At 22.7% G+C, this 27917-nt stretch overlaps 2 protein-coding genes and 1 long non-coding RNA gene across 3 annotated transcripts; 2 read left to right on the top strand and 1 right to left on the bottom strand.

Annotated features, from left to right (window-relative positions):
- Positions 1-5592: 5592 nt before the first annotated feature.
- Positions 5593-15252, top strand: LOC135121793 (SWI/SNF-related matrix-associated actin-dependent regulator of chromatin subfamily B member 1-like). Its single transcript, XM_064046075.1, has 8 exons — positions 5593-5749; positions 7813-7889; positions 9162-9260; positions 10803-10866; positions 12764-12858; positions 13927-13999; positions 14204-14315; positions 15091-15252. Exons 1-8 carry the CDS (start codon positions 5593-5595, stop codon positions 15179-15181), a joined length of 768 nt encoding a protein of 255 aa, XP_063902145.1. The 3' UTR covers positions 15182-15252.
- Positions 15253-20539: 5287 nt separating this feature from the next.
- On the bottom strand, positions 20540-22624 carry LOC135121794 (uncharacterized). The gene is made up of 4 exons (XM_064046076.1): positions 22290-22624; positions 22012-22221; positions 20785-21952; positions 20540-20679 (listed from the first exon to the last, which is right to left on the bottom strand). The coding sequence occupies exons 1-4, from the start codon at positions 22503-22505 to the stop codon at positions 20585-20587; spliced, it is 1689 nt and encodes a 562-aa protein (XP_063902146.1). The 5' UTR covers positions 22506-22624; the 3' UTR covers positions 20540-20584.
- A 3126-nt stretch (positions 22625-25750) lies between these two features.
- On the top strand, positions 25751-27150 carry LOC135121792 (uncharacterized). The gene is made up of 3 exons (XR_010279123.1): positions 25751-25826; positions 26115-26241; positions 27024-27150. It is a non-coding gene; the product is annotated as an uncharacterized LOC135121792 (long non-coding RNA).
- Positions 27151-27917: the final 767 nt, after the last annotated feature.

Raw genomic sequence — 27917 nt, 5'->3', positions numbered from 1 at the left:
TATGTAAATTCTCGTCTTAATTAAAGGCAACGAATTTTTTGTATACGCATCCTTCAAAGATCAAAAATGAGAACTGTATTGGTAATAATTCTCATCTTTTTAATAATAATTACGTAGTTTACCTGATTAAAGTTGTAGAAAAATGAAATGAACGCAAATTGGAACCCTGCCGTGCAGATACCAGTAATTAACAATTTGGTTATCTTTTTAACTAGGCGGAGTATTAGTTAGTACGTAGTTAAAAAGACTATTTAAAAACATGTATATACTTAGTCGATACGCCCCATGCTATGCTAATCAGAAGGAAAATAAAAAATATTATATATATAGTCTTGTAAAAACGAAGACAGAACTTATAACATAAAAAAAAGAAACAAAAAGAATAACAAGGAGAAACAAGTAAAATCAGAACAACCTATGTCATCTCTGTTTATTTTGTTATTTTAAAAAAATACTTGTTTAAATAAAAATGCATTAAACATTAGTTATGTAAAATATTAATTTTTAAAAATGAAACCCAACCAACTAACTAAATTTAAAGGGTATATATATCTAACGTAAACATTTTATTTTAAGAAATTATAGTCTAATATTTATTTTGAGTATCGTTTACAATAATTTTTATTTCATCAATCTCTAATGTAGAATTTTTCTTGAAAATTCATGTGGTGCAATTTTTATAAAGTATTTTTCAAAGCCATTGTTGTCCGAGATGACTTTACTTTTAGCTTGTTAAGCTGTTAATTATTAATATTGTAAATTAATTATAAACTATTAAAAAAGATTTTAGTAGAATCCCAATAGTTAAGCATTCTATCATTATAGTATACCTCGTAAGGAATAGTTAAGTGGTAATATATATAATATTGTATCCAGCTGTATAATATTAGAGTTTTGTGCTGGAGGGTATAAGGAGTCTGAATTCTACTTTTGTGTCTACGAGATATTTTGCAAGGAAGTTTTTATTTAAGTTTAGTAATAAAAGCCTTTTTTGCTTTTCATGTTAGACCTAAAAATCATTTCTTTTTTTTTCAATTGCAATTTTTATAATATTTGCTTTTTTTTAAAAATGGTAATTTTGTGTTCTGCAATTATGATACAGCGGCAACATCCTTATAAGTATTTTAATTTCTCGAGAAGGTAGTACAAATAAAGGTTTTACTTTTTTTATCAACGATATACTTTGAACCACTGTATTCCTAGGCGGAGAAAAAGAGGAGTGGTCGATTTACTATCTATAGAAAAAGGGTAGTTGCGCCTCCAGGAAAGATAAATTGTACAATATATGGGACAGCCGTAAAGACTCGTGGTATGAGTGCATGCTACGAACATGTGATTAATAACACATACCACGTGTCTAGAGCACGTGATTTATGAAAGTCAACTCCAATACCCCTCAAATTCTGATAAAGTACTTGTGCCTGCTTGCACCTTCAAGTTTCCTAATAGATACAAATTGGGGAGTAGGTCTGCCGTATTGTACTTTGAAGTAATATAATGCAGGGACAAAGTATTGCTTTTCTGCTCATCACAAATGTGAAGGTATCTGACACCAAATGTGTTCGACCTTATGTGATGCTCTACATTGCTATATATTTTGATAGCTGCTTGATTTTCGATGTACAAACGGATGAAATTTCTAAAGGGCAGCTTCCTCTACGAAGTAGATAAACCATAAAGCTTCCATCTCGTTCGCTATTGCCCTCAACTCGGCTTCCATCGTCGACAGGGCTATTGTTTTTTAAAGTATAGACTTCCATACAACAGAAGTATAATTCATCATAAAAAGGTATCCCGTCGTACTTCGTCGGGTTTTAAAACAACCAGCGTAATGGCTATCGCAAAACCCTCTATAGAGAATGTCGCATTGCGTCGATGGAAATCCTGTACTGCATCGTATCAATCAAGTGTCTAACGATGTGTTGCTCTGTTTTCCAGTCCGCTGTAGTAAGGCTAGATGCATTCCAAGCCACGCTATTCACAGTAAAAGCTATATCTTGCTAAAAACAAATCGAAAGGTAGAGCAAGGAACCAGCCAACTCTTTCTATAGCTGTACAGCTAACTTTTGGCTGTTAGCAGTATTATCATTAGTGCCAGTGTCCTTAAATGGTTTGGCATTAGTCATATTGAATCTGATCTTAATGTCAGTAATGTATTTCTCCTGGTTCAAAAAAAAAATTTCCTTTCCTAGTCATCCCAAGTAATTAATTTGCCTTTTCCAGTACTGGACAACATGCGTCGCTTAATTCCTTTCTGATGCACACGGCTAGGCATTTATCTACGTTTAAAAGGACCGGAATGAAAGTCCTTTTACTTGACTAGTACACTCAGGAGTGCTATGACTCTAGATGGACGTAGTTTAAGAGGTTTTCATGTCACATGTTAGATTATTTCAATCCATGACATTGACCTGAAGAGACACGGTTATATCCTTTTGGCAGTTTAGCACCATCAGACACTTCCACGTCAATATTATCAGTTAGTGCTGGTATAGTAAAAGCACCATTAACATAACATTGAAACACTTCCATGTTTAACATTGCTGCCAAGTGGACAAAATAGGGTTAGGAAGAGTTGCGGCGGCAACAGGTATTTGTATTTATTTTACACGGTCTCATGGTGATAATCCATTTGATATGCTCACAAAAGAAAAATAGTTGGTGTACCAGAATTATAAAAGACTCCAGCAAAAATACTGTCAAAATCTAATAATTTGGATAGCTTGCTCGACCTGATTTTAAAATATAAAACCCTAATACACTTAGGAGTTTTTTACTATGCCGCCAAGATATGGACGACCACAGTAAAAAGGGGTAGGGGCTGTTTAGTTAGGATGGGTATCGGGATCAAACTGATAGAATGCAGCTGTTAAAGTAAACACAAACCAGGAAAATTAAGTTTTGGGGGGGGGGGGGGGTGGTGCTCTGGCGAAAAGCACTCAACCCGTCCGATCTGAGAAGTCCAAGTTTGCGGTGTGACCGGGAAGCTTCCACGTATTGCACTGCCTTCCCAAGAAAATCAAAACATTCATGATATTCCTCCTGAAAAAATGTACGGGCGACTACTTGTGCCCGAATTAAGACTAAGCGGTTTGCACTCGACTCACCGAGCATCCGTAAAAATCAAAAAAAAAAAAAAGAAATTAAGCCCTCGTCAAGGGTCATGACCAGCTTACTTGGTTTGGAGTGGATCGCTGTCCAGCTCTCATGAAAATGTTGTTTTGTATTTTTTATTAGTCAAGATTTAATTGTACTACGTGTGAAGATAAACACAACAATTTTATAAAAATACGATCATAATGTAACTTAAGAAAACTCTTGACTAAGATTGTTAAGAAAAATTACTTTTCTTTTAATAACGTTTTTGTTTAATCGCCTTGTTCTTTGGTTGGCGGTATTACTTAACAGGATGGAATTATAATATAGATCTAATTTTTTTTTAACTTCAATAACATTACAATTTACTCACGCTGATGAGTCTTATAATCATTTGTGGTAATTGAAAATTTTCTTTTCAATGTAATTTTTAATTTTAATATGTTTGCTAGAGTGCGTATTTAAAAATTTTATTTTTCAAGTTTTTCCTTAATTGATTTCAGCAGTTCAGGAAATAATTTTAATGACCTTCTACTGACTAGAAAAAGAATTATTAAGTATGACTAACAACCCCATATTTTTCATAAATAAAATACTCTTATACTCTTTTATCAAACCTACATTATTTTTGTATTCGTATATAATAAGCGTCATATAAAAATTCCATCTTTATTACTTTTACCTGCTCTACTAAATAATCGTAATTAATTTTTTCCTTAATTTTTTAAAAGCTTCGATAATACCGTCTACTATATTTAAATATTTTTTTTTATCGTTTTTTTATAGGTTTAAAATTTTACGAGTTACAATTCTAAAGACAGTTTGGTTTTTTTAGTGTATTGTTAGAATCAATTATTCTTATATAATAAATTACATAAATTTTTTTAAAAAAGCTCTTGTCTTCTGCTGGTATTAACATTACAGTTAATAAAAGTTATTTTTAACAAAATAAAGTTATTGAAATAGTAAAAAGAAACTCCTGAAAAACGCTCTCCGTCACTGTTACACTAAAATTTATAATTTGATTTGTTAAAATTTTTAAAAATATAAATAAATTATTGAAAAACGCTTTTATTTACTGTAAGAATCGATTTTTTCATATATATTATAAACTTACAGAATTTTTAAAAAAAAGATAATTTATATGTGTTTTTTTTCCAACTATTGGGATAAACTTTATTACTTTTAATAATGTTATTAAAAGTTTTGAAAAGAAAGCGTATTATTGAAAAACGCTCAAGTTTACTATCAAGATCAGTGTTTTTTAAACATAGTAAAGTTACGCCTTTGCTCAATACTAGGAACAAAAAAATTTTTTTAACATAATAAAATTACTATACAAGTCGAACAAATTAAAAAAGTCTTATATTCACTGTAAGGGTTACTATTTTTATTATTTAGTAAAGTTGATAAAGTTTTAAAAAGATAATACGTTAAAAAGAAATATTAAAAACTCTCCTGTACAAGCTTCTAAACTGTTCTAGAGAGGAAAGGTTTAAACCAATCGTTTTTAATACTGTTTAAAAGTTTAGTACTGATACGTTTCTATAGCCTCGCAACGTTTTTGGCTTTTTTTAAAGTTAAGAACAAAAAGTGGCTCAAGTTCGACGGATTAATATCGTTTACTTTAACACTTCACAACAATATATTAAAAAAAAGTAATTCTTTGTTGGAAATGGTCCATAATGACGTTAATCGAGAAATTCCTGAACCCGTAAAATTTAAGTTTGGAGCCAACGGTGAAGAGTTATGCTTGGGTTCAGAAGTTTCTAGGTTGCTTTAAAAGTTCTTTCATTAAGTATATAGTATACTATTATTTTAACTAACATGAACTTTAAACATATTGCTTTTAATTTAACATTATAAAAATTAAATAATTTTTTAATTTTTAAAGATACTTATCAAAGCCCGCAGGAGCGTTATATCAAAATTATCCTTCACTCTATCAACGTAAAGCAGAACTTGCTGAACTAAGCCAACTCCAAAGCGTAGGAATTACAACAAACAGCATCGCTACTTTAGTGCGAGCTTCCGAAGTATAATAAAAATCTTTAAAATTTTCGCATTGATAAAAAGAATTATTAAAGGTAGCTCAAATTATTAATGGGGATGACGAAAATTTAAAAAAAGTTCCACCCATCTTAGCCGTTAAAACTCAAGAAAACCTTTTTGTTCATCCAAAGCCAGTAAAAGAAGCAGGTTTTCTTGATAAATATAATTAAAATTTTATTTAGTTTACCTTTTTACAAACTACTTTAGCAGTTGCCGTTGATGTATATAAATTTAAACTTTTAGCTAATTTTTTTCTTTTTTATAATATATTAATTCTATATTTATAAAAGTTTTAGACTACTCACCGGCAGAATTCGGTGGAGCTACTAAAATATTGCACTCTGCTGAGGATTTTAGCAAATTTGTCCAGTTTCTTCCAAACTTTATTAAGAAGCCTTACAATCCTCTAGCCAAATCTTTTTCGTTAGTACTTCTAATTATATTATGAAAATTTTCTATTGTTTAATTTTAATTAGTTATCTTCCTGATACTTTTGAGCAACCCGAAAATTTTAAAAAGCAAACAGATTTAATTCCTATTTCACTTGATCTTGAGCATAACGGATACAAAATCAGGGAAACCTTTCTATGGAATCTTCATGGTTTTTCTTAAAATTCTGATTTTTATAGAATCTTTGTAATTCTATGCTAATTTTATTTTAAAGTAATATAAGATTTATTATTAATCAAATTATTATTATTCATAGCATCATAACCATATCTACAATAAGACTATATTGTTACTCCTATTCTTTTAAAATGTTGAAAAATAGTAAAAAAATTTATTTTTTATATCATTTAATATTTATTATTAGTATTATTTATAGGCATAATAATTCCGACTTTTATTTTTTTCAAAAGTGGTTTATAAGTTAATTGTAGTTTATTATTTTATAATATTTATAATTATTTTAAAATCTCGACAGTATTAACAGAGACTTTGAGTTTCTTTTTATAATATTTTAAAAGCATTATCAAAAATAAATAATTTTTTATGAAATCGTAGCAGTATTAACAAAAAGATATATTTCAGCTAATTAATAATTTCAATTTTTATTTTTTAAATTATTGAATTTAAATTCTATTTTTCTTATTATGATATTTATTATTATTATTCTATTATAAAATCTAATCAGCATTAACTAAGAAATTATTTTTGACCAATTAAAAATTTCTTTTTTTTAATTTTTCTTAAAATAAAATTTACTTTTATATTATAATAATAATTACTTTTATTATTATTATTATTATTTATGTTTAGTAAACTTCTTTTTAACAGTATTAATAAAATAATATAAATTGGCTAATTAATTAGTAAAAATTAATTTTTTAATTTTTTAGAAACTAATTTTAATATTGTTTATTATACTTGTTATTATATTATTATTTCATTATTATGATTTATGAAATCTCAACCTTATTAACGAAAGACATATACTTTTACCGTCTAATAATTTTTTTTAATACCTATTTTTATTTGAAATTAATTATAAATTATATTATTATTATTATACAAAATAGTTATTTTCATAGTATCTCATATTATTATTAATATTTATTATCCTTATTATTATTATAATTATAATAATTTTAATGTTTACTTAATAATATAATGTTAAAATTTACTTCTCTTAATTTTTTTGCGAACTTTATGTGTGAATTTTAAAATTTTTTTTTATATAATTTAATAGTTCAACTTTTATTTTATCTTAAAAAATAATTACTAATAAATACTTATAAAAATAAAAAAAATAAATAAATTCTTAAATAATAAAAAAATTTAATTATTTACAATATTAATAAACACTTCTATTATTTAAAAAATTGTACAAAAATTTTTTACTTAAATGTAATTAATACTAAAAGAAAATTTTTTTTTAAATTTTAAAAAAAAACTTTTAATTTAATTATTCTTAAAAAATATGAAGTTTTATAGTAATAATCGTATATTTTTTAGATAAAAGAAAAAATGTAAAGAAATCTATTATCAAATTTTTATATTATATAAAATTTTCTTAATAATTAAAAAAAAAAGTAATTTATTATAAAAATTTATAAAGTACAAAGTAAAATTAACTTGAAAGTAAATAAATAAAAAAAATTAATAAATTAAAAAAATTTTTTTTTAAATGTATGAAATTATTAAAAGTAAAATATAAAAGTTAATAAATAAATAAGAAATTGTAAAATATTTAAGTCATTATTTAAAAAAATATAAATAAAGATGAATAAACTAAAAGCATAGAAAATATAAAAATAAATAATCAAATAAAAAAAAATAAAAAGTAAAATATATAAAATACTTATAATAATTTGTAATCTAAGAAAAATAAATAAAAATAAAAATATAAAAAATTAAATTTATTAAATAAAATTAGTAAATATACAAAAATAAATGAAAAAGTATTAAAAACATAAGGAATAAAAAAAATTATAAATATAAAAATAAAATAATCTATTAGGAAAACAACAACAAAAAATAAAATTAAATTTAGTAAAATTAGTATAACAAAAAAATAAAATAAATTAAAAGGGATTAGTAAAATATAAAAATAAATAAATGAAAAGTATAAAAAAATATGAGAATAGTAAAAAAAAGTTGTTTAAAAAAATTATTTAAGGATAAAAATTAATTCATTTTATTAAAAAAAATTTATAAAACTAGAAAAACAAATCACCCCCGAGCAATTTTCTGAAATTTTGTGTGAAGATTTGGAAGTTCCGCAGTCTTTTGCTAAAGAAGTACTAACTTAAAATTATTTATTATTTATTGAAAATTATTATAAAAATCAAATAATAAATTTCAGCTTTTGCTAAGAAAGTATTAAATTAAAAATTATTTTTAATAATTCTTTTATATTATTATATGTAATTAATAATTAATTTTAGCTTTCACTAAAGAAGTACTTAAAATAGAATACAATTTCAAATCATTTATTACACATCATTTAAATTATTATAAAAATCAAATAATTTTTTTCAGTATGTTAAAAAAAGTATATTTTAAATTATTTTTTATAATTCTTGTAAATTATTATATAAATTATATAATTAATTTAAGCTTTCGCTAAAAAAGTACTTAAAATAGGATAAAAAATTTTACTTATTTATCATAATTCTACTGAATTATTTTAAAATCAATAATTAATTTAAGCTTTTGCTAAAAGCTAAAGAAGTACTAAATTTTTTTAGATATTTTTATATTTAAATTATAAAATTTAAAATATTAAATTTTAGCTTTTGCTTTAAAATTAATAAATTTTTAATTCTTTTTTATAATTTTTTATGATTTTTTTAAATCAAGTAATAAATTTCAGCTTTTACTAAAAAGAACTAAATTTTAAAATCTTAATTATAAACCTTTTAAATAAATAATTTTCCTGGGAAATTAAATAAAATTTAGTTTTTTTAAAAAGTACTAAATTATAAATAATTTTTAATAAATCTTTTAATTATTTTTTTAAATAAACAATAAAATTTATAAACTTTAGCTTTTTCTTAAAAAGTCACTAAATTTTAATTTTTATAAATTATTTAAATTATTATATAATTGGATAATAAATTTTAGCTTTTGCCCAAATTTACTATATGAAAAAGGCTTAATTATTTATTAAAAAACTTTTTATATATTTTAATAGTACCGATAACAATAATATACTTTTAAAAATGAGTATGTTCTTGAACTATATAAAGGATTTGTACGAGTGAAAATGTAACTCCTAGGGCTAAAAGTAAATTTTCTATGCATGCTAACAATAAAGTTAACAAATGGGTAATAAGCTTTTTTTAAAAAAAATATTTAAATATAAATAGCTTTTGCCAAAGAAACACTGAAATTTAAATTATTTTTTATAAATTTAGTAAAAATTTTTACAAAAATATTGAAATTTACCTTTTAATAAAAAAAAGTAATAAATTTGATTTTTTACAATTTTTTTAATTATTATTATTAGCTTTACTAGGAAATTACTAAATTTTAATAATTTTTTATAAATTATAAAAAATTAATTTTAGATTGCAGAATCTTTAATTGAACAAATCGAAGATTACAGCATTTTTAAAGGATTACTTTCGACTTATAATTTTACGGGAGAGCAACGTGTTCTAATAAATGTATATTAAAATTTTATAATTAAATTTAGTCGATTTTCTTTAAAAATATAATAAATAAACTACTTTAATTTTTTTTTAAAATTTTCAATTTATTTATAAAAATAATTTTGTAACTATTAAATTTATATCAGAAGAGTTTTAATCAATTTTATTTATAAATATGGCGAATTTTTTTTTGGAATTAACTAGAAAAAATATTATTTTAAATATTATAATAAAATAAAAAAAGTTTATTTTTTTATTTGATTAACTTTTTTTTTAATTTTATGATTTTTGATTTGCTATATAAAGAATAATTTATATATATCAAATTCAATCGAAAAAAAAGTTTTTATTTAAATTTGTATTTAAATTTTGTTAGTTTTCTTGAATGTATTTCTTAACTTTTTTTAATTATTATAGTTTTTAAAGTAATTTATAAGATATTAAAATCATCTAAAATGAAATCAAAAAAAAAGTTTTATTTACAATCATTTTTAAATTATGTTATTTATTTGATTTTTTTATGAACTTTATTTAAAAATGATTCAGTAATATGTAAACTCTTTAACTAAAAAAAGTACAGATTTAGTGTTAAATTTAGTTAATTTTTATGGTATTAACTTATTTTTTAACTTAATGATTTTGGGATTTTTTAACTAAAAAGTTTAATTTTCTTTTAAATTTTGTTAATATATTTGGGCTTTATTTAATTAACTATTTTTAATTTTATGATTTTTAATTTACAGCGTAAATTTTTTGGTTAAAATTCTTGTATTTATATATTAATTTATTCTAAGTTTCTTTTTTCTTTTTTTTAAAATTTTGTCTCAAAATTATACAGTATTTATATATAAACTTAAAAAAATTAATCTACAATTATTTTTAAATTTTTATAATAATCTTAGAATTTAATTAATAACTTTTTTTGATTTGTGATATCTAAGTTGTTTTAAAATAAATCTAAATATATATAAATTTTGTTTTGATTTAGTTTATTGTTAAATATAGTACATTTCTTGGCATTGCGTTATTTATATAATTAATTTTTTATGAGTTTATTTAATTATCTTTTAACGTCGTGATTTTTAATTTGCTGTATAGAAAGTAACTTAAATATACTTTAAAATTTAAAAGAGTTTTATTTGTATCGTAAAATTATAATTTTTTTTAATTATATTAACTTTCTATACTTTTTTGATTTTTAAAATTATTTTAAAAAATTATTTATTAATATATAAAAATGAAATCAAATTAAGTTTTATTTATTTTTACTTTATAAATTTTGTTATTCACTTGGAATTTTTTTGATTAAACTTCTTTTAATTTTTTTTATTCTAAAGTGTTTTATAGTAATAATAATTATACAAATACAGTTATTTAATTAAACTTATTGAATAATAATAATCTTAAAATTTTAATATTTTAGTATTTACTATTAACATAAAACTTTATTTTAAGATTATAATAAAAGATATTGTTTTAATTGTACTAAAAATTACTATTATCTTTTTTTAAAATGTTCTTTTAATAATTTATTATTTTTATAAAAAAACTGTCAAGCTTGAAGCGTACGTGGGAAAATTGCAATATACTGACCAGATTGAATGGGATTTGAACTGTTCTGGTTGGCTCTATGAAACGATAAAATTTTTTATTTATAATTATTATTTGTATAATTATAAATTATAATTTTTTTATTAATTTTAAATATATTTTTAATTATTATCTTTTAATATTTTCTTAATTCATATATATAATAGCGTTTATATCATTACCTTTTTATGTTTTATAATTACCTATAAACATTTATTATAATTATTATAACTTTTACACGAATTTTGTTGTAAAGTTAAGAAATAAAACAGGTTTAAAATAATTTTAGCGTAAATATTTAACTGTTTACGAAATTTATAAAATCAAAAAAAAATAAAAATTATATTAAAAATATTGCAAAAATAAAGAACATTGTAGAATTATATAATAAATATATTTATTAAATATATTAATAATAATATTTTCATAAAACTGATTTTCTAATTTAATTTTTTTTAAAGTTTTGAACTTTTTAATATATTTTCTTTCAACAAAAATTTTAATTTTAATTATTATTTATATATTTTTAATTATAAAATTATAATTTGTTTTGTAAATAAATAAATTTATATATTTTTGGTTTTTTTTGAGTTTTGAACTCTTAAGTAATTATTATTTTTTTAATTTTTCAACATGAATTTTAATTTTTATTATTATATTTATTTAAAAAAAAATTAATTTAAATATATTATAAATATACCTAATAAATATTTCTTTAGAGTTGGTTTTTTAATTTTAATTTTAAAATTTGTGAACTTTATAATTATAATTTTGTTTAAATTTATTTTATTCAAAAATCAATTTTAATTTGTATTATTTTTAACTTTTGAATTGCCTTTTTATAATTAATATTTTATAGAAATAAAAATTCCTTTATCTATTTTTTATTTTTTAAGGAATAATTTTGTATTATAAAAAATAAATCTTAATAATTTTTATATTTATAAATAAAAATGTATTTTAAAAGTTAATATTCAAATTTATTTTTTTTCTTCTAAATGCTTTTTTTAAATTTTTATATAAAAATTTTTTATAGTTAATTTGGAATTTATTTTCGTTTTTCTTAAAAATTTTTTTATATTTTTTAATAATAATATTTTATTAAAGTTAATTTTCAAATTTATTATCTATCTTTTAAAATTTATTATAATATTACTATAAAAGTTTTTATTTTTTTATTTTTTAATTTATTTTCATTATATTATATTTTATAGATATTTTTAATTCATATTTTTTGTTTTAATAATACTGTTTAATAATTCCAACGTTCTAAAATAAAAATAATTATAAAAATAGTATTAAAATAGTAAAATAGTATCTTTTTCTTAAATTTATTATTTTTTTAACTTTCACACATCTTTCATTTTTATTATTTTCTTGTAAAAATAAATTTTTTTTTTAAATGTTATATTTAATAATAATAAGTTCTATTAATTATATAAAAAAATTATTTTAAAATTAAAATTAAAATTAGTAATTTTTTAATTATATAATTTACGTTTTTCTATTTTTTATTAAAATTTTTATTTAAATTAAATTTTATAAGATTTTTTGCAATTATTTATTTAAAAAAATATCAAATAATTTTTTCTTTAAGTTTTTGATTTGTATTAAAATTATTAAATAATTTATTTTCTTTCACAAAATTTTATATATAAATTTAAATTTTCTTTGTATTTGCTCTGTAATTTTAAATTTATAATATATTTATGTATAAACTATCTATTATAAAAATTTTATTTTTACTTTTAATTAAAAAATTACTAGATAATAATTTTTATTTTACAAAAAATTATTTAAAATTTTTTATTATTTAATAATTTAATTTATAAATTTTTAAACAATTTCACTACATTTTTTTAATTTTTACTATATAAGTATTACTTTTTATATATATATAAATTTCATTCATAATTATTTTTATATAGACAATAATCCCGAACATTTTGCTGAAGTTGTTTGCGCAGACTTGGGGCTCAGCGGGGAATTTGTGGCAGTCATTTCGCACGGCATTCGTGAACAGGTTATTATAATCTTTAAAAAATTTTATTCTTTTCCAATATTTTTATAATGATGGAAATTTTTAATTTTAAAAAAAATTGTAAGTTATATTACAAATAAATTGAATATTTTTAGTTTTAACTTAAAATTTTAAAAAAAATTGTTTTAAAATTTAATTTGAAATTTATTATTTTTTGTTTTTTTTAATTTATGCAAAAAGTAAATTATATCTGATTTAATTTTGAGTGAATATTTTTTGTTTGATATTAAATTATTTTATTTTTATTTTTTAAAAAAGTGCGTTATTTTAATTTTAATTTATATTGAATATTTTAGTTTGACTTACGATTAAAAAAATAATTATTTAGTTTAAATTTAATAGGAATATTTTAGTTTGATTTTAAAGTATATTTAAAATAAATATTTTTAGACTCATTACTAATTAAAAAGAAGACTTAATAATTCTACTTATAACTGGATATTTCCAGTTGATTTGGAATATTTAAATAAATTATAATTAGGAAATTTAGTTTGATTTTTAAAATTTCAAAAAAAGTAAATTATTTTATTTTTATATTTTTAGTTTGATTTTTAAAATAAGTAAATAATTTAAATATATTAATTTAAATTGACTAATTTTGGTTTCATTTTTAATATACAAAGAAAAGTAAGCTTATCATTAAATACCCCTTTTTATAGACCAATGAGGTAGATGGAAAATTCTATTTCTAAATTTAAAAAAGTTTAAATGTGCGGACCAAAAAAACGATTAACTTTTCTTTTCCTATATACTTGAAATAATGATGCAAAATTATAATGTTAAAATATTTTTAAATAGATATAATAGATAAAAATAATATTTATAAATTTTATATAAAAGTAATAAATAATAAGTAAATATATTTTGTAGAATAATATATATAATATATATCGTTAAGTAAATACACCTTTTAAAAAAGTATTTTTATATAATAATAAAGAAAATAAAGCTATCGAAAAGTATATAGAAGTTATAGTTAAAGATATTACATATATCAAAATTAATAATAATATATTAAAAAAATTTACACAATTTTTGATTATAAATTAGATTTACTTTAAACTAAAAGATCTTATCGAAAGTCATTCTCTTGAAAAACTTCCTGCAGTTTCTTTTCCTCCAGGTCTTTATATAAACCCAAATTTTGTAAATATTTATTATTTTTTTGTATATCAAAAAAATTTATCATTTTTTTCCATTTTTATAATATTTTTCTTTTATAAATTATAATTTTTATATATATACTTAATTGTTTTTACAAGTTATGTATATGACAATCTATATTATATGTATATTTTTTAATAATAATAAAAAAAAAAATTTGAAGTTCGCGTTGAAGAAATTAAAAAGAATGAAAAAATTGCATGGGAGCCACATCTCGAAATCGCTTCAGAGGAAGTTATTGAGCACTACTTGAACGCTAAATTGAGAGAAACGCGGTAAGAAAAATGTTTATTATAAATAATCTATATTATTTTTTAAAAAATTGCAAAAAGATTTCTTTTTAATTACGAATTAAAAGTTTTAAAATATTTAAAAAAGTAAATATTTAAAAGTATTGCACTTTAAAATTACTAAATTGGAAAATATATCAAATTTTATAATAATATTAGAAGCTTTATTAAAATTTTTAGTAAATGTAATTATTTGTTAAGAAAGTAATCTTTTTTATTACTAATTATGAGATTTATTATATTCGTATATTAAATATCAAAAATTGTTCAAACAATTCTACTATTAATTTAAATAAATCAAATTATATAAAAAAATTATTATTGGTCAAAAAATTTTAATACTAATTGAAAAAATATATTACAATTTGGAGAAAAACAATTTTAATTATTAACTGAAATATTCATAAAATCTTTGGAGAAAAAATAAAAAAAATTTACATAATTAATCCCTTTTTATTTCTAATTATAAGATATATTAACTTTCATATAGAAAAGTAAAATTGTTTAAACAATTTTATTACTAATTGAAAGGTTAATTAAATTTTTGAAAAAAGTAAAATCTGTTAAACAATTTTATTACTAATTGAAAAATTAAAAAATATTTTAAAGAATTTTTACGTTGATGGAGAAAATTATAATTTGTTACATTAATCTTTTTGTCCTCTTTTAAAGATTTATTAAACTTTTTATTACTGATTAAAGAATTAATTTTACTTTATTAATTAAAATCAAAAAATTCGTTATTTATAAATTATAATAGACGGCTGAATAGATCAAGAAAGCGAAGAAAAACCTCTGAAGTTCCCAGTAAACTCCGAGCCAGGACCACTAAATCCGTTTATACTTTCTAAAGGGGAACTTTTACTCAAAAAAACAATAATTAGGCGATAAGTTTGAAACAAAATTTTAATTGTTAAGTTTTATAGTAAAGATTTATAATCTATTTTTTAGAATTATTGAAAAATAGAATTTAAAAAATTAAGCAGCAACTAGAAATTTCTGAAAGAAAAAATTTTTTTTTAAAAAAACTTTCATCTATTTTTAAGTTTAGGGGAGGAGTTTGAAAGAAAATTATAATAAAAAAGTTTAGCATAACAATTTGTTTTCGAAAAAATACACAAAATAATTTTTATTTTAAAAAAATTTTCAAGCTAATTTTCACGACTTTTATAATTACTCAAAGTTAAGCAATTTAACGAAAGTTTAATACTAAATTAAATTTTACTGTCAAGATTTTAAGTTATTTTACATTTTAAAGGTTGCTTTGCTAAAAAAGTAGAAAAACTTAAGCAGACCAATAAAAATTGAAAAAAATTCTTATAATAAAAAATTTTTAATAAAAGAATTCAATTTAATTTTCATTGAAGACGATGACGCTTACCAAAGTATTCAAAAGTTAAGCAGTTTTATAAAAAGTTTTTAAAATAAGTAAAATTTAATAGTAAAGCTTTTAAATTTAATCATTTTTGAGGGTGATAGCTATAAAGAACAAAAAAAAAAAGTTATGTAGATAAAAATAAAAAGTTTTTAAAGAATTAATTACAAAGAAAAGATTTTAAATCTCATTTCCAATTTAGAGGATGACATTTATATAATAAAAATTAAAAAATGAATCGGATCGTTAATATGTTTTTAAAAAAGGTTAACTTTAATAGTAAAGATTTCACAACTGATTTTCAATTTTAGAGGGGGGGTGACAGTTATAAAAAAAAAAAAGCAAAAGTTAAGCGTATCAATAAAAAGTTTTCAAATAAAAATAATTTACATAAAGATTTTAATTCTAATATCCATTTAGAGTATGACCTTTCTAAAGGGAAAATTAAAAGGGTAATAGATCAAAATAAAGTTTTTAACTGAAGTTTAGTTTGATGACTTTATCTGACTTTCATTTTAGAGGGCGATTTAACTAAAAACAAAATAAAAAAAGTTAAGAACAGCCCAGTAAATAGTCGTAAAAAAATTAATTTTTATAGTAAAATATTAAATTGTTTATTTTTTTAGGGGAAAAGTTTAATTAAAAAGTTTAAAAATAACTTAAGTAACTTAAAAAATTTTAAAAAGTTTGAAACTTTTTTTTTTAAATTTACTTTTTAATAAAAATGTGAGGAAACCTTAAGCTTTTCATCCAGAATATTTATATATATTATTAAATAATTAGATAAATCAAATATTTCATTAAAAAGCACATCTTAATAATTTCCTATAGAATAAGAAACTACGATATTTTAATTTAGTGTAAATCGTTCATTTTTTAATAATAAGAGGTTACTTGTATAATGGAAACCAAGAATTTTAGTTTATAAAAATTAATAAAAAATTATGCTATAGACGGAGTTTTCAATCTAAAGTATGCTGTGGAAACTAGAAAACTTTAACGGCATAAATATTATTTACAAGTTCACTTTTATTGAAAACTAAATATTCTGAAGCCGAAAAGTATATTAAATTATGATCTCTAGAAAATGCAACCTTTAATAGTTTACTAAATTAATTTATTAGTAATAAATTTAATAGTTTGATGTTGTAAGGAAAATTAATAAAAAGAAATTATATAAATTTTATTAAAAATAATAAAAGTCCACCAAAATTAAGAAGTATTTTTAAAAATTAAAAAGTTAATAAAATGTACAAAATGCAATCTCTAATAGTTTATAAATAAAGTAAAAAACGATAAATTTCCAAGCCGATTTTATATAAAATATATAAGCATTTAAAATAAAATTTAAAGTTCGAAAGTAGACTCAATTTAGTTTTACTAAGATTAATCAATAAAATGGGAAAAAAAGCGGATTATTTATTATTTTTTGTATTAACAGCAATAAAAAGAATTCACTTTTATACTTCTGCCGCTCAGTTGTGTGCTTTATTTTCTTTTAATAGTCAATAAAAAAAATTGTTTTAGTTTCCCAGTTATCGATAACTTATAAACAAGCAAAGACTAAATAAAATTTGCTGCTAATGTAAAAAGGGAGTTGCAATTTTCCTTAGCTGAATAATAACTTTCAAAAACATTTAGAATGGTACAGATAATTAACTTTTAATGAACAAAAGAAAAGTTAGTACAAAACTTTACTATTGCTAAAACGTAAACGCAACTAAACTTAATTAAGGCAATAAGACAAAAATTAATTGTATTTATCATCCAATTACATGAAAGATAACTTTAGCACTTCGTCATTTGCGTTATTTTTAAATTTAAGGTATATATATCGTACGGTATTTAAACCTTTTCCCCATGACAAAAAAAAAATAGTACAAAAAGTGTTTTTTCTATATTTACTTAAAAAAAATTCTAATAGGTAGCATTATTACTAGTTTTCATCAGTTTTTCGAAGCTCTTGACAGTAAAATCAGCAATGCTTAATTTAATTAAAGAATTTTTCCAAAAATATTTTTCATGATAGAATTTCGGTAATCTATAATAGGTGCACGTTAAAATATAGATATAGTGTTTTTACTTGTTTACATATATATTGCTAAGCTTTTCTTTAAAATGTATTTATTCATTTTTCCTATTTAGGTTTTTAAATATTTTTTACGAAACGTGAGTCTCTCAGCGAAAGCTGTTGGCTAATTAAAACATTTATCAATAAAATTAGAAAAAAGTTAAAATCTACTAAACTGGATGGAATAAACTTTAATAGAAAACTTTCCGAAAGAATGACCACTTAAAGGAGGGAAAGTCGTATATATTACGGTTAATACAAAACAGTCACGTACTCCATCCTTTCAAGGCCACTGAAAAGAGTATGTTTGGTCAACAACAATAAATATTACCCCTTTATACTGGCTTAAATACGCTTCCTCTTTAGGCTTAAGATGGATAAGAAAATTTTTAAATAAAAATATATTTTAAATGCTGACATTGTTTCGCACGGTATTCAATATATATATATAAAGAATTTAGCAAATTATCGCAAAATAATGAAAACCATTTCTTCTTAAGGATGCGAGTTTAAGCCTACGCACTCCCAGAAGGTATGATTTAAGGTGGTTAAGAAGCTATTGATCGAATTAAACAGGTCTAATCTTAGAGAACTTGAAAGAGCGAGCTTTTAATCCTATAGTACTATGAAACTATGAACGAAAAAAAATTTCTTTTTGCACGTTCTTTTTTCTAGCAATACTTTTGAAACTAGAAAAGAAATATCGCGATACTTAGTATGTTTGCAGAATCAGTCGCAGTTGATCACTACCTTTATAAATTTCGCGTGTAATAAAATTTACAAGTCGAAAATTAAAATGCTATTTTATGTTTTAACAGGAGTATAAGTAAATAAAAAATTACAACTATTGTATTAATGACAAAGGATACGCAAGCAAGGGTGCACGGAGTAAAGTGTTTTTTATTTAAAAGTTCCCAACCCTAAGCACACTTTAAGTCTAAGCTAACTACAAAAAAAACACCGAGTAACTAAAAAACTGCTTTTCTTTTTAAAATAATAATAATAATAATAATAATAATAATAATAATAATAATAATAATAATAATAATAATAAATATTAAGCTATAAATTGCTTACTTTAAATGTTCCACTAATTCCTTTATACTGTTTACCTGCCAAAATATTCTATCGTATACGAAGTTGATAAAAAAAATCTTTTTTGTGATAAAAATAGACTAGGTTATAAAACACATACTGAGAATTTTTACCTTTTGAATGGCTTATCACATAAATATTAAAAAATAAAGCTTAACCTAACCCTAACCATAATTTTGCTTAACCCATTGCATTGAAGATCATATAACTTAAAATATTCTTTTTTGAAATGCAAAGGGTCTATACAAGTACTTGAGTTTGAGGATTTATTACGAAAGATGTTAATTCTGCCACAATGTGGGGAGCTCTTACAAAAACTGCCTTAGGATAGTAAATAGTAATTATCGTACATACCGCCACGACAGAAAGGGACTTTAAGGCAGGAATTACTGATCTAATTTATATTTTTCTTAGCAGTATAATAAAAAATTTTTTAAAAATTAGTTAGATTAAAGTAAGAAATAGTGTTGGTCTTTACCCCCCCCCCTCCCCAAAATCTCTTCAGCAAGGTAAAATTAACTAAAACATATTTATTTACTAGTAAGTAGGGCACCTCAGAATACCCTTGGAAAAATTCCTGTAAAGATTGATTTTTTGCCAATGATAGTAGGTAACTAACTAGAGGTAAAAGAAAAGAAGAAAATTTTTTGTAACTAAGTACGTTATCTTTAAAACTACATGATGGTTTTAGTTCATTTTTTATTGTAGAACAAGTAATATTAAAAATTTTATTTAAATAATTAAAACAAAGTTTTTTTTGTAAAACACCAAATTTTAATGAGCATGGTAGCATTGAAGTAGACTGTTTAGTTTTACAGATAACTTTAATGATTTTGTGCAGTGCAATTCGTCTTCAGTTCAGGTGAGCTAAATATATTATATTCTCAAAAAAACTGCTTATATTAATTGGTACAATTTCACTTAAGTAAAAATGCTTTGATGCCCCTTTAAGTATAACGGCGTGCGATCAATTCAGTATAATAAGCACCTTGTCTACGAGGCCACCAAACTGGTATCTCGTTAATGTTATATTGCTCTTCACGATTTAATCATGTTTAAAAGTGTTCTCAAGAAAATTTACCAAGACTTCTGATGTTTGAATCAGCAACAGTATGGCCATATTTGGCCGCTAAGTGGTTTGTTTTAAAAAAATTTTTTAGTAAAGTAAAAACAATAAAATAATAAAACTTTATATAAATAATATTAACATAATTTTATAAATAATATAAAAGTTTTTAATATAATACAATAATATTTATAGTTTAAAGTTTGAAAAAGAGTTTACCTGCCACCTAAAATTCGCAAACTTTACAAACATTTAAACCAGTAAACATAGAAAGTAGAATGCCAGAATATTACACCATTAAGTTTTTTTAAGCTCTCTACTGATAGAAATTTTTATGTAAAATGCTAAAATTTGAATATGGACGTCGCATAGCACGAATAAGGCAACCTAAGGATAACTCTCAGTAACTAATAAAGTTTGAATCATCCGTCCTTTAATGTTACAAACTACTTTATTACAAGTAACCCTTTCTATGAGGTAATTTATTGTTACTTTAAATCCAATAGTTAAAACAACTAGAATAGTTTAAAATACAAGAAAATAATTAATTTTAATCTATTTAAAAACATTTAATGTTTAAAAGTTTGCTATGACAAAGCTAAATCTGCTATAAATTTGCATAGGTGCCGTTTTCCGCATGACGTAAATTAGTGACTAACTACTGCTTTGGGAAGCTCTCGCTTTAAAGGCATTTCGATCAAATTATTACGCATTCTGCGCTGGCGAGCTCCACGATTTTGATCTGCAATTTTTAAAATAGAATAAAACATCACTAACCATGGATAATTTATAAAAATTCCAAAAATAAAAAAAGATAAATTATAATAAATAAAAAAATAGATCTGACTTTCTAGCTGTCGTTGAAAAGAAGATCTCAAGGGGCGCAAATCGTAGCGCAATTGTACGCCGTCGATTTCCCAAGGCCCATTATCATAGCACCACTTGGCCGTATGGGGATCGCGAAAATCCACAAAAGCCAACTCGCGCTCAACTTTGATGTTAATGGTGAAAATTTCATTATGTCCTGATTTGGAAATGCGGGAAGCAAACAATTTCTGCAACCGCTCAAACGTCACGCTCGAAGGAAGATTAAAAATGCGAAGGCAAGAAAAAATACTCTTAAAGTTTGCTAAAGAATCTTGTGAACCTTTAAAGGAAGCTATTCTTCGATTACTAGAAGAATTATCACTATTATTCACAGCTTTATTAGTATCAGGTTGATTTGCATAATTGATATTTGTAGAAGTTTTCTGATGTTGTGAATCGTTGTAATTTTTGTTTGGTTTATTATTACGTTTTATAAAGTTAGTAGTGTTTTTCTTGGAAGTTTTGTTATTATTACTTTCACTATTAATACTATTTTTATTATTTTCGCTAAGCAAATGTAGGCTACTAAGTTTGCTAGAATTAATACGGCTATTACGGCGCCCATTTCTTCCGGCATTATTATGGCCAATGCGATGTTCAACGGGATCATTAGGTTCGTTTTTAATTTTTTCTTCAATATTTTTTCCTTGAGTACTCGAAATTCCTACAGATTTAGAACTCTCATGCACTATTTTTAATGACTTAGGGAGTCCAACAGCTACAGCAGCCGCATAAGAAATTCGTTGAGAACGTAAAGAATTTGGGTCCAAATCAATTTTTTCAGTATGGTGAAGCTCCTCTTCGTCTTTGGTTTCCGCGTTTACCTCAACAGAATTTGAAATCTTTCTACAATCTTCAGATTGCATATCTTCAGTACATTTAAGGTCTTTGTGTACTTCCAAGACAACTTCCTCATGTTGTTCGGATTGCACTTGTCTACAAACAGAGGGCTCTTCTATAACAGATTGTGCAGAATTTTCAGATCCAACAGGAGTAGCTTCTAATACGCTGGGAGAATCACTAACTTCAGAAGCTACTAAGGGATCTGTCTTTGTGGCAGCAGAAACTAAAGAAGGGCTTTTAAATTCAGAATAAATATCTTTGTTGACCAAGCTGGAATTAAACAGAAAAAAAACATCTCTAAAAATCTGTAATGAAAATTTTCTTAAGAAATTTTTAATAATAAAACAATAATAGTAAAACTTACAAAAATAGTATTTGGCGCTAAAGAAGTTAGTATGAAACTTTGAGTAAATAAGCGATAAGAAATTTGTTCATCTTCACCAATTAAAGCCATCACGCCAGTGCTTGTCACTAACAAGCTCTCGACGGAAGACCAAACACCAGTAATATTATGGAGTTTGAAAAGCACTTTATTTTTCTTTATCCCAAAGCTCTTAAAGGCCATTACAATACGCTATATATAACAAAATTAGGCTTTTATATACAGTACATATAAATTAATTTATTTAAGTAATAGCTTACAAGTTTAAACTCTTCTAGATCCTCAGAAGAAACAGTAAGAGTTTCGCCCTTATCTTCATCGGAGGACCTATGAAGGGCGTTTGGAGCATACATACTATATATCTCGTCGGGGCTGGTAACTAATTTAGTGTAGTAGGCCTTTCCAAACTCGTTAGCAGTGAGTTGGGGATCTTGTAATTTTGTAGTTGCTTGGGGGTCTATAGTGTGTGAAGCCATGTTTACAATAATTAAGCATAAAAGTAATGGTAGAATTTATAGTTCTTGCTTTAACAATACATTCAAATGGGTAACGGTTTCAAAAAACTTAAAAACCGACCCCAGAATAAAAAAAAGCAAGAAACCCTGCAGACAGCCACCAAAACTTTTTTATGGGCGCGACTTTAACCCTCTTTATATAATTGTAGGGCACAAAAAAATTAGAGCCATGCCATCTGGTTGAAGCTTTAAACGTAATTTATTTTGCTTGTTCATCTTTTTATTAGTTTATGAGTAATTAAATATTGCCAAATAAAAATAAATCATAACTAATAGAGAGCAACTTAAATTGCTTAGGGTCGGACTTCGTATCTAATAAAAAAAATTAAATTAATAAAAGGGAGGCTATAGAAATTGTTTCGACAAATTAAAAGTAAAATTATAGTAATTTCTTTGTAATGCTCGCTGATCAATAATTATTATAATTAGTGATTATAAAGAAAATTTTCACTTCTTAAAAGTTGTAGTTTAGTGTGAAGCTTAAAAGTTACTTGGACCTGCTATCTTGTTTCTACGTGATTGATAGTTTTTATTATTTATGTTGCCCTTAATAAAGGGCTTTAAATCGTTGTCTCTTGCAATGTTAAATATTTTTAACCATATTCTTTATAAGAGGTTTAAAAATAATTTATCCATAGTCATAACGTAGATAAGTATAAAAGGAATGAGCGCTCGTTCTACAGGAAATTAAGTTTGACGTTTAGACTAATATGCTTATCTTCAAAGAAAACATCTCTCTACTTTCCTTCTTGTTCTCTTTTTATTTATGTATATACTATTTCACGGCCGTTTTATTTTGTAAAAAATATATTCAAGCCATTTTTAACGAGTAGAGTGTCATGCTAAAAAAAACAGGGGTACATTATATCATTGTATTTTCTACAAAAGCAACAAACTATTTATATGCTTACAAAAATAAGTTTGGCGTAACAATATAAACTAACAATATTATATGACTAACAAGGTGGAATTACCTTTAAAACTGTCCATAGAGACCACCATTAGTTATATGCGCAGATATAATTTGAAGCGAGTGAGAAAATAGGTGAGTAGCGTTTTCATGGTTTTTAATATAAAAAAAAAATGAGTGCGTTAAAAGTAAGTCCTACTTAAAGGGACATTTTCAACTTCAGTTCCAATATTGTTGTGCTATAATTACTGTTAACTAGAATCTTTGTGTTAGGTAAGACTAAACACCGATAAAACATTTTAGCTTTAATTAGGTCTAATACATCTATATTAAGCTTGTAATAGATGATGAATTATGTGGACTCAAGCAATAACTTATATGGGCCGGAATGAATGTTTAAGTCTAATCATCTGTATATGGGACAATTTTTTTTAGAGCGGCAGGAGGAATGCCGGTTTAGTTATTATAACCTATCGTATATGGGCAATTTCTCCATCTTGTTTATGGTTTAAAAAAAAGAATTAAAAATTTATGCTGATAATGATTTATTATTATAAAAAGTGCAATGTTTATTGGTAGTTTTTCATTATATTCATGCTACTTTGAAAACTGTGTTGAAGTGTAAATTATACTTATCCTTTATAAGCATGACTTTCATAAATTTCGATAAAAATTAAATATTTATAAACACCGACTCTCCTTGTTCTCATCGCTATACTTAATATTGATAGTAAATATAGAAAACGAGTACATACAAAGTACTAGGAGTTATTCCACGAGAAGAAATAAAATTATAGTTTATTAACTTCGAGCCATTGTAGAAGTGTCAAAATTGAATGCGTAATAGTGTGCATCAAAGAAAATAAAAACGATTTTAACATAATTTTTTAAGGTATTAAGCGTGTTCTATATTGTTGATTTACTTATTAAAAACTATTCTTATGTACTCTATTCAACAACTATTTACGTACATCCTATGAAAACCAGACGAATAGAGGTGTTAGCTATAATCAACTTTAAAGATGACGTATACAAAAAAAAACTAGTTGCGAGCGTAAAGAAAAAAAAATTTGTGTAAAATTTAAATAATACACTTTCTCCGAAAATATTAACAAATTACGTTTATCACTTAGAATTCATTCACTAAAGATAAGTAAACTAACTAAAACGAGGAGCTTTAACGCGCTACACTTAAAACGTGAAGTGGCTCTTAGCAAGTGGCCTTCCCCCTTGGAAGGAACAATACTGTCAAACTATTAAGAGGTTATGGTCTTAACGGATCGACAAAGAACAGAGCTGTATTATAGATTTTAATGTTAAGTATTTTTATAAAGAGGCATATAATTAATTTATTTTTAGAAACATAGCAATAGTTGAGTATTTAAAAGAAAACTGTTATGAAGAATCTTATAAGACTTTAATTCGAGAGTCGGGGATCCCGAGTAACACCGACTTTTCTAAAACAAAAGGTGTTCGTTTGTTAGTAGTAATAGATGTCTGCAATATAATTTTTTTTCACATTATTAGAATTACTGGAAAAAAAATGGGTAGCAGTCATACGATTGCAGCGAAAGGCACTTTACCTATTCTTAATACTTTTCATCATAGATTTCTCTTAATGTTTAGTAACTTTGTTTTTTATATAAAAAATCTCTAAAACAAGATTTCTGGATTTTAAGGTTTTGGAATTAGAGGCAAAAATCTCTCAACTTACAGAGGAAAATAATACTGGAGGCTTAAAAAAATCTAATAACAAGGGTACCAGCATCTTTTATTGAAATATTAAATAATTAGCACGAAATGTTTACAATAAAATATTTTTTTACATACTAGTAAATGGCAGTAAGTGTGATAAAAGTTTACTACTAATATCGTTACTTAAACAATAAACAAGATAATAACTTTTTACTTGTTAGTTTATTTTATTAAAAAAACTTTATACCAATTTCATTCTCTAAATAATTATAATATAGAATTTAAAAATATTATATTTTACTTTTTTTTAATAATACCATTATTAAGAAAAATACACAAAATCTTTTTATATAAAAGAATGGATTCCTCGGCCGCCCGAACTTTTTTCTTTAACTGGCCATCGTTCACCAATAACTAAAGGCTTTTTAATTATATTTATATTTATAATTTTTTAAGCTATCATATAAAAAATTTCTTATATAATTTAAAACCGTTTGATATAGAAAACTTTGGTTTAAATTAAAGTATAAAAGTTTTAAATTGCTGTAATTTTGGGTTCATTTAATCTTTTTATAGTAAAGTTTCATCCGATCTTCAGTTTAGTTGCAAGCGTCTCTGAAGATACTACTATAAAAATTTACGATTTTGAAACAGGAGAATTGGAAAAATCCTTAAAAGTAATTTTAAATTTATGAATAATTTACGATTAATATTTTTTATTTACTATGATAAATAAGTTTTTATAGCTTATTAAAAATTAATTCAAATGAGAAAAGTTAATAATTTTTTTATTTTTTTATTTTAGTATAATTTAATTTAATTAATTTCTGTAACTTAATTAATTGGTTATTTAAATATTTTATGTAAGAATTAGAATTCAATTTAAAAAAATTAAATTTCATTATAACTAATTTTGTTTAATAAAAAGTTTAACTACTTTTTTAAACATCAAACTTTTTGGAAAGGGGCACACCAATAGCGTCAATGACTTGGATTTCGACCAATCAGGTAAACTTCTCGCTACGTGTTCTGCCGATCTGACCATCAAACTTTGGGATTTTACTTCGTATGAATGCATTAAAACGCTTTACGGTAACTGCATTATTATTTAATAACTTTTTACTTTCAGTAGTAATATATGTAATAGTAATAATTAAATATTAATGAGTATAAAATAAAAAATAAAAAAGAAAGTTAGTAAAACTTTATTTATTATTTCTTTCCTGTTGAGTTAAAAATAATAAATATAATTTTTTATTTTTTAGCAAATAATAATAAGTTTTAATAAAAACTTCTAAAGTTTTTTTATAAAAAAGTGTATTAAATATATTTTTATTATATATATTAATATATAATTATATAAGATTTTTTATAAGATTTATTATTAAAGTAAAGTAAACATATTTTTATTATATCTTTTATTTTCGTATAGTATTTTATTTGTTATTTTTTTTTGTTTATTTTTTGATAATAATATATATTATTAAAATAATATATATATAATAATATTTATTAGTGAATATAAAACTTTTTCTGTCTTAAATTTTTTTAGAAAAGTTATTTTTTATAAATATTTCAAATATTTTATTCCGTTTAGTAAAAAAAATTTTTTTTTTAGATTATTAATAAAAGCCTTAAAGTTTTTATACTAAAATTTATAGTCGAAAAATTTATAGAACTAAAAAGACAACTTTTCATGAATAAATAGTTATGATAATAAACTTTTTAAAAATAAAATTATTAAATATTTCCTATTAATAAGAAATATATATTTATTTTATGTTATCCCTATTTTTTTACTTTGTTGCTAATAATAATATTATAATTATTTTTATATTAATAATAATAATAATAATTTATAATAAAACTCGCAGGGCACGACCATAACGTATCAGGTGTTTGTTTTCATCCAACGGGCGACCATCTTTTTTCGGGGTCCCGTGACAGAGTCATTAAAAAGTGGGAAGTTCGTAGCGGTTACTGTGTACAAACTTTAATTGGCCATAATGATTGGGTAGATTTTTTTTGTTTTATATTATTATTATTATTGTTTTTATAGTATTATTATGTATTAATTGTGACCATTTTTTTATTCTCAGTAAAACTTTATTACTTTATAATTATTGTATATATTATTTCTATAATCTTAATATATTATTTTTTCTATTACTATAAATTTTTTAGTTTATTTTTACTACGTATAAAAATTATTATTATTAGGCATTACTAAATATTATAACTATTTATTTAACAAAAAGTTTATTATTATAAAAATATATTATTTGTATGATTTATGATTATGAATAAATTTATTACTAATTATAATTATTGTTATGCTATAAAAGTTCATTATTGATATTATTTTTATAATTATACGAATTATTTTTTCTATTTTAAATTTTTTTATACTTCATATTTATAATATTTATCTATATAAAAACTTTATATTATTATAAATATTAATATATTATTATTTATTTTAAGATAAGAAGTCTATGCATCAACGTGGACGGCTCCGTTTTACTTTCCGTCTCGAATGATCACGTGCTTTCCTTAAATACATACAACTTTTTATTGTTTTATTAACTTTCATTGATTATCTTCTACTAATAAAAATATTATCACACTTTTTTTAGGAAGTGATAGTTTACTTTTTAGTGGCTGCTTTTTCCATTAATATTTTTGTAATTTTTGTAAAGAAAAACATTTATCAGAAACTTTTATTATATGTAAATTATAACTATTTGAAAATTTTCCTTATATAAAAT

The sequence above is a fragment of the Zophobas morio genome, unplaced genomic scaffold (genome assembly GCF_036711695.1).
Source record: "Zophobas morio isolate AGI-343-1 ecotype UQ-CSIRO unplaced genomic scaffold, CSIRO_AGI_Zmor_V1 ptg000716l, whole genome shotgun sequence".
NCBI classification, from domain to species: domain Eukaryota; kingdom Metazoa; phylum Arthropoda; class Insecta; order Coleoptera; family Tenebrionidae; genus Zophobas; species Zophobas morio.
The sequence above is the reverse complement of the archived record's forward strand: the minus strand, read 5'-3'. Positions and strand labels throughout refer to the sequence as shown.

Bases quoted from the DNA above. Each gene is read 5' to 3' on its own strand.
- LOC135121793 (XM_064046075.1), top strand. From the start codon at position 5,593: ATGAAAATTTTCTATTGTTTAATTTTAATTAGTTATCTTCCTGATACT. The intron at 9,261-10,802 runs GTATATTAAAAT...AAAACTGTCAAG, and splicing joins AGCAACGTGTTCTAATAAAT to CTTGAAGCGTACGTGGGAAA. The intron at 10,867-12,763 runs GTTGGCTCTATG...ATTTTTATATAG, and splicing joins ATGGGATTTGAACTGTTCTG to ACAATAATCCCGAACATTTT.
- LOC135121794 (XM_064046076.1), bottom strand. From the start codon at position 22,505: ATGGCTTCACACACTATAGACCCCCAAGCAACTACAAAATTACAAGAT. The intron at 22,222-22,289 runs GTAAGCTATTAC...TGTTATATATAG, and splicing joins ATCTAGAAGAGTTTAAACTT to CGTATTGTAATGGCCTTTAA. The intron at 20,680-20,784 runs GTCAGATCTATT...TAAAAATTGCAG, and splicing joins TTTTCAACGACAGCTAGAAA to ATCAAAATCGTGGAGCTCGC.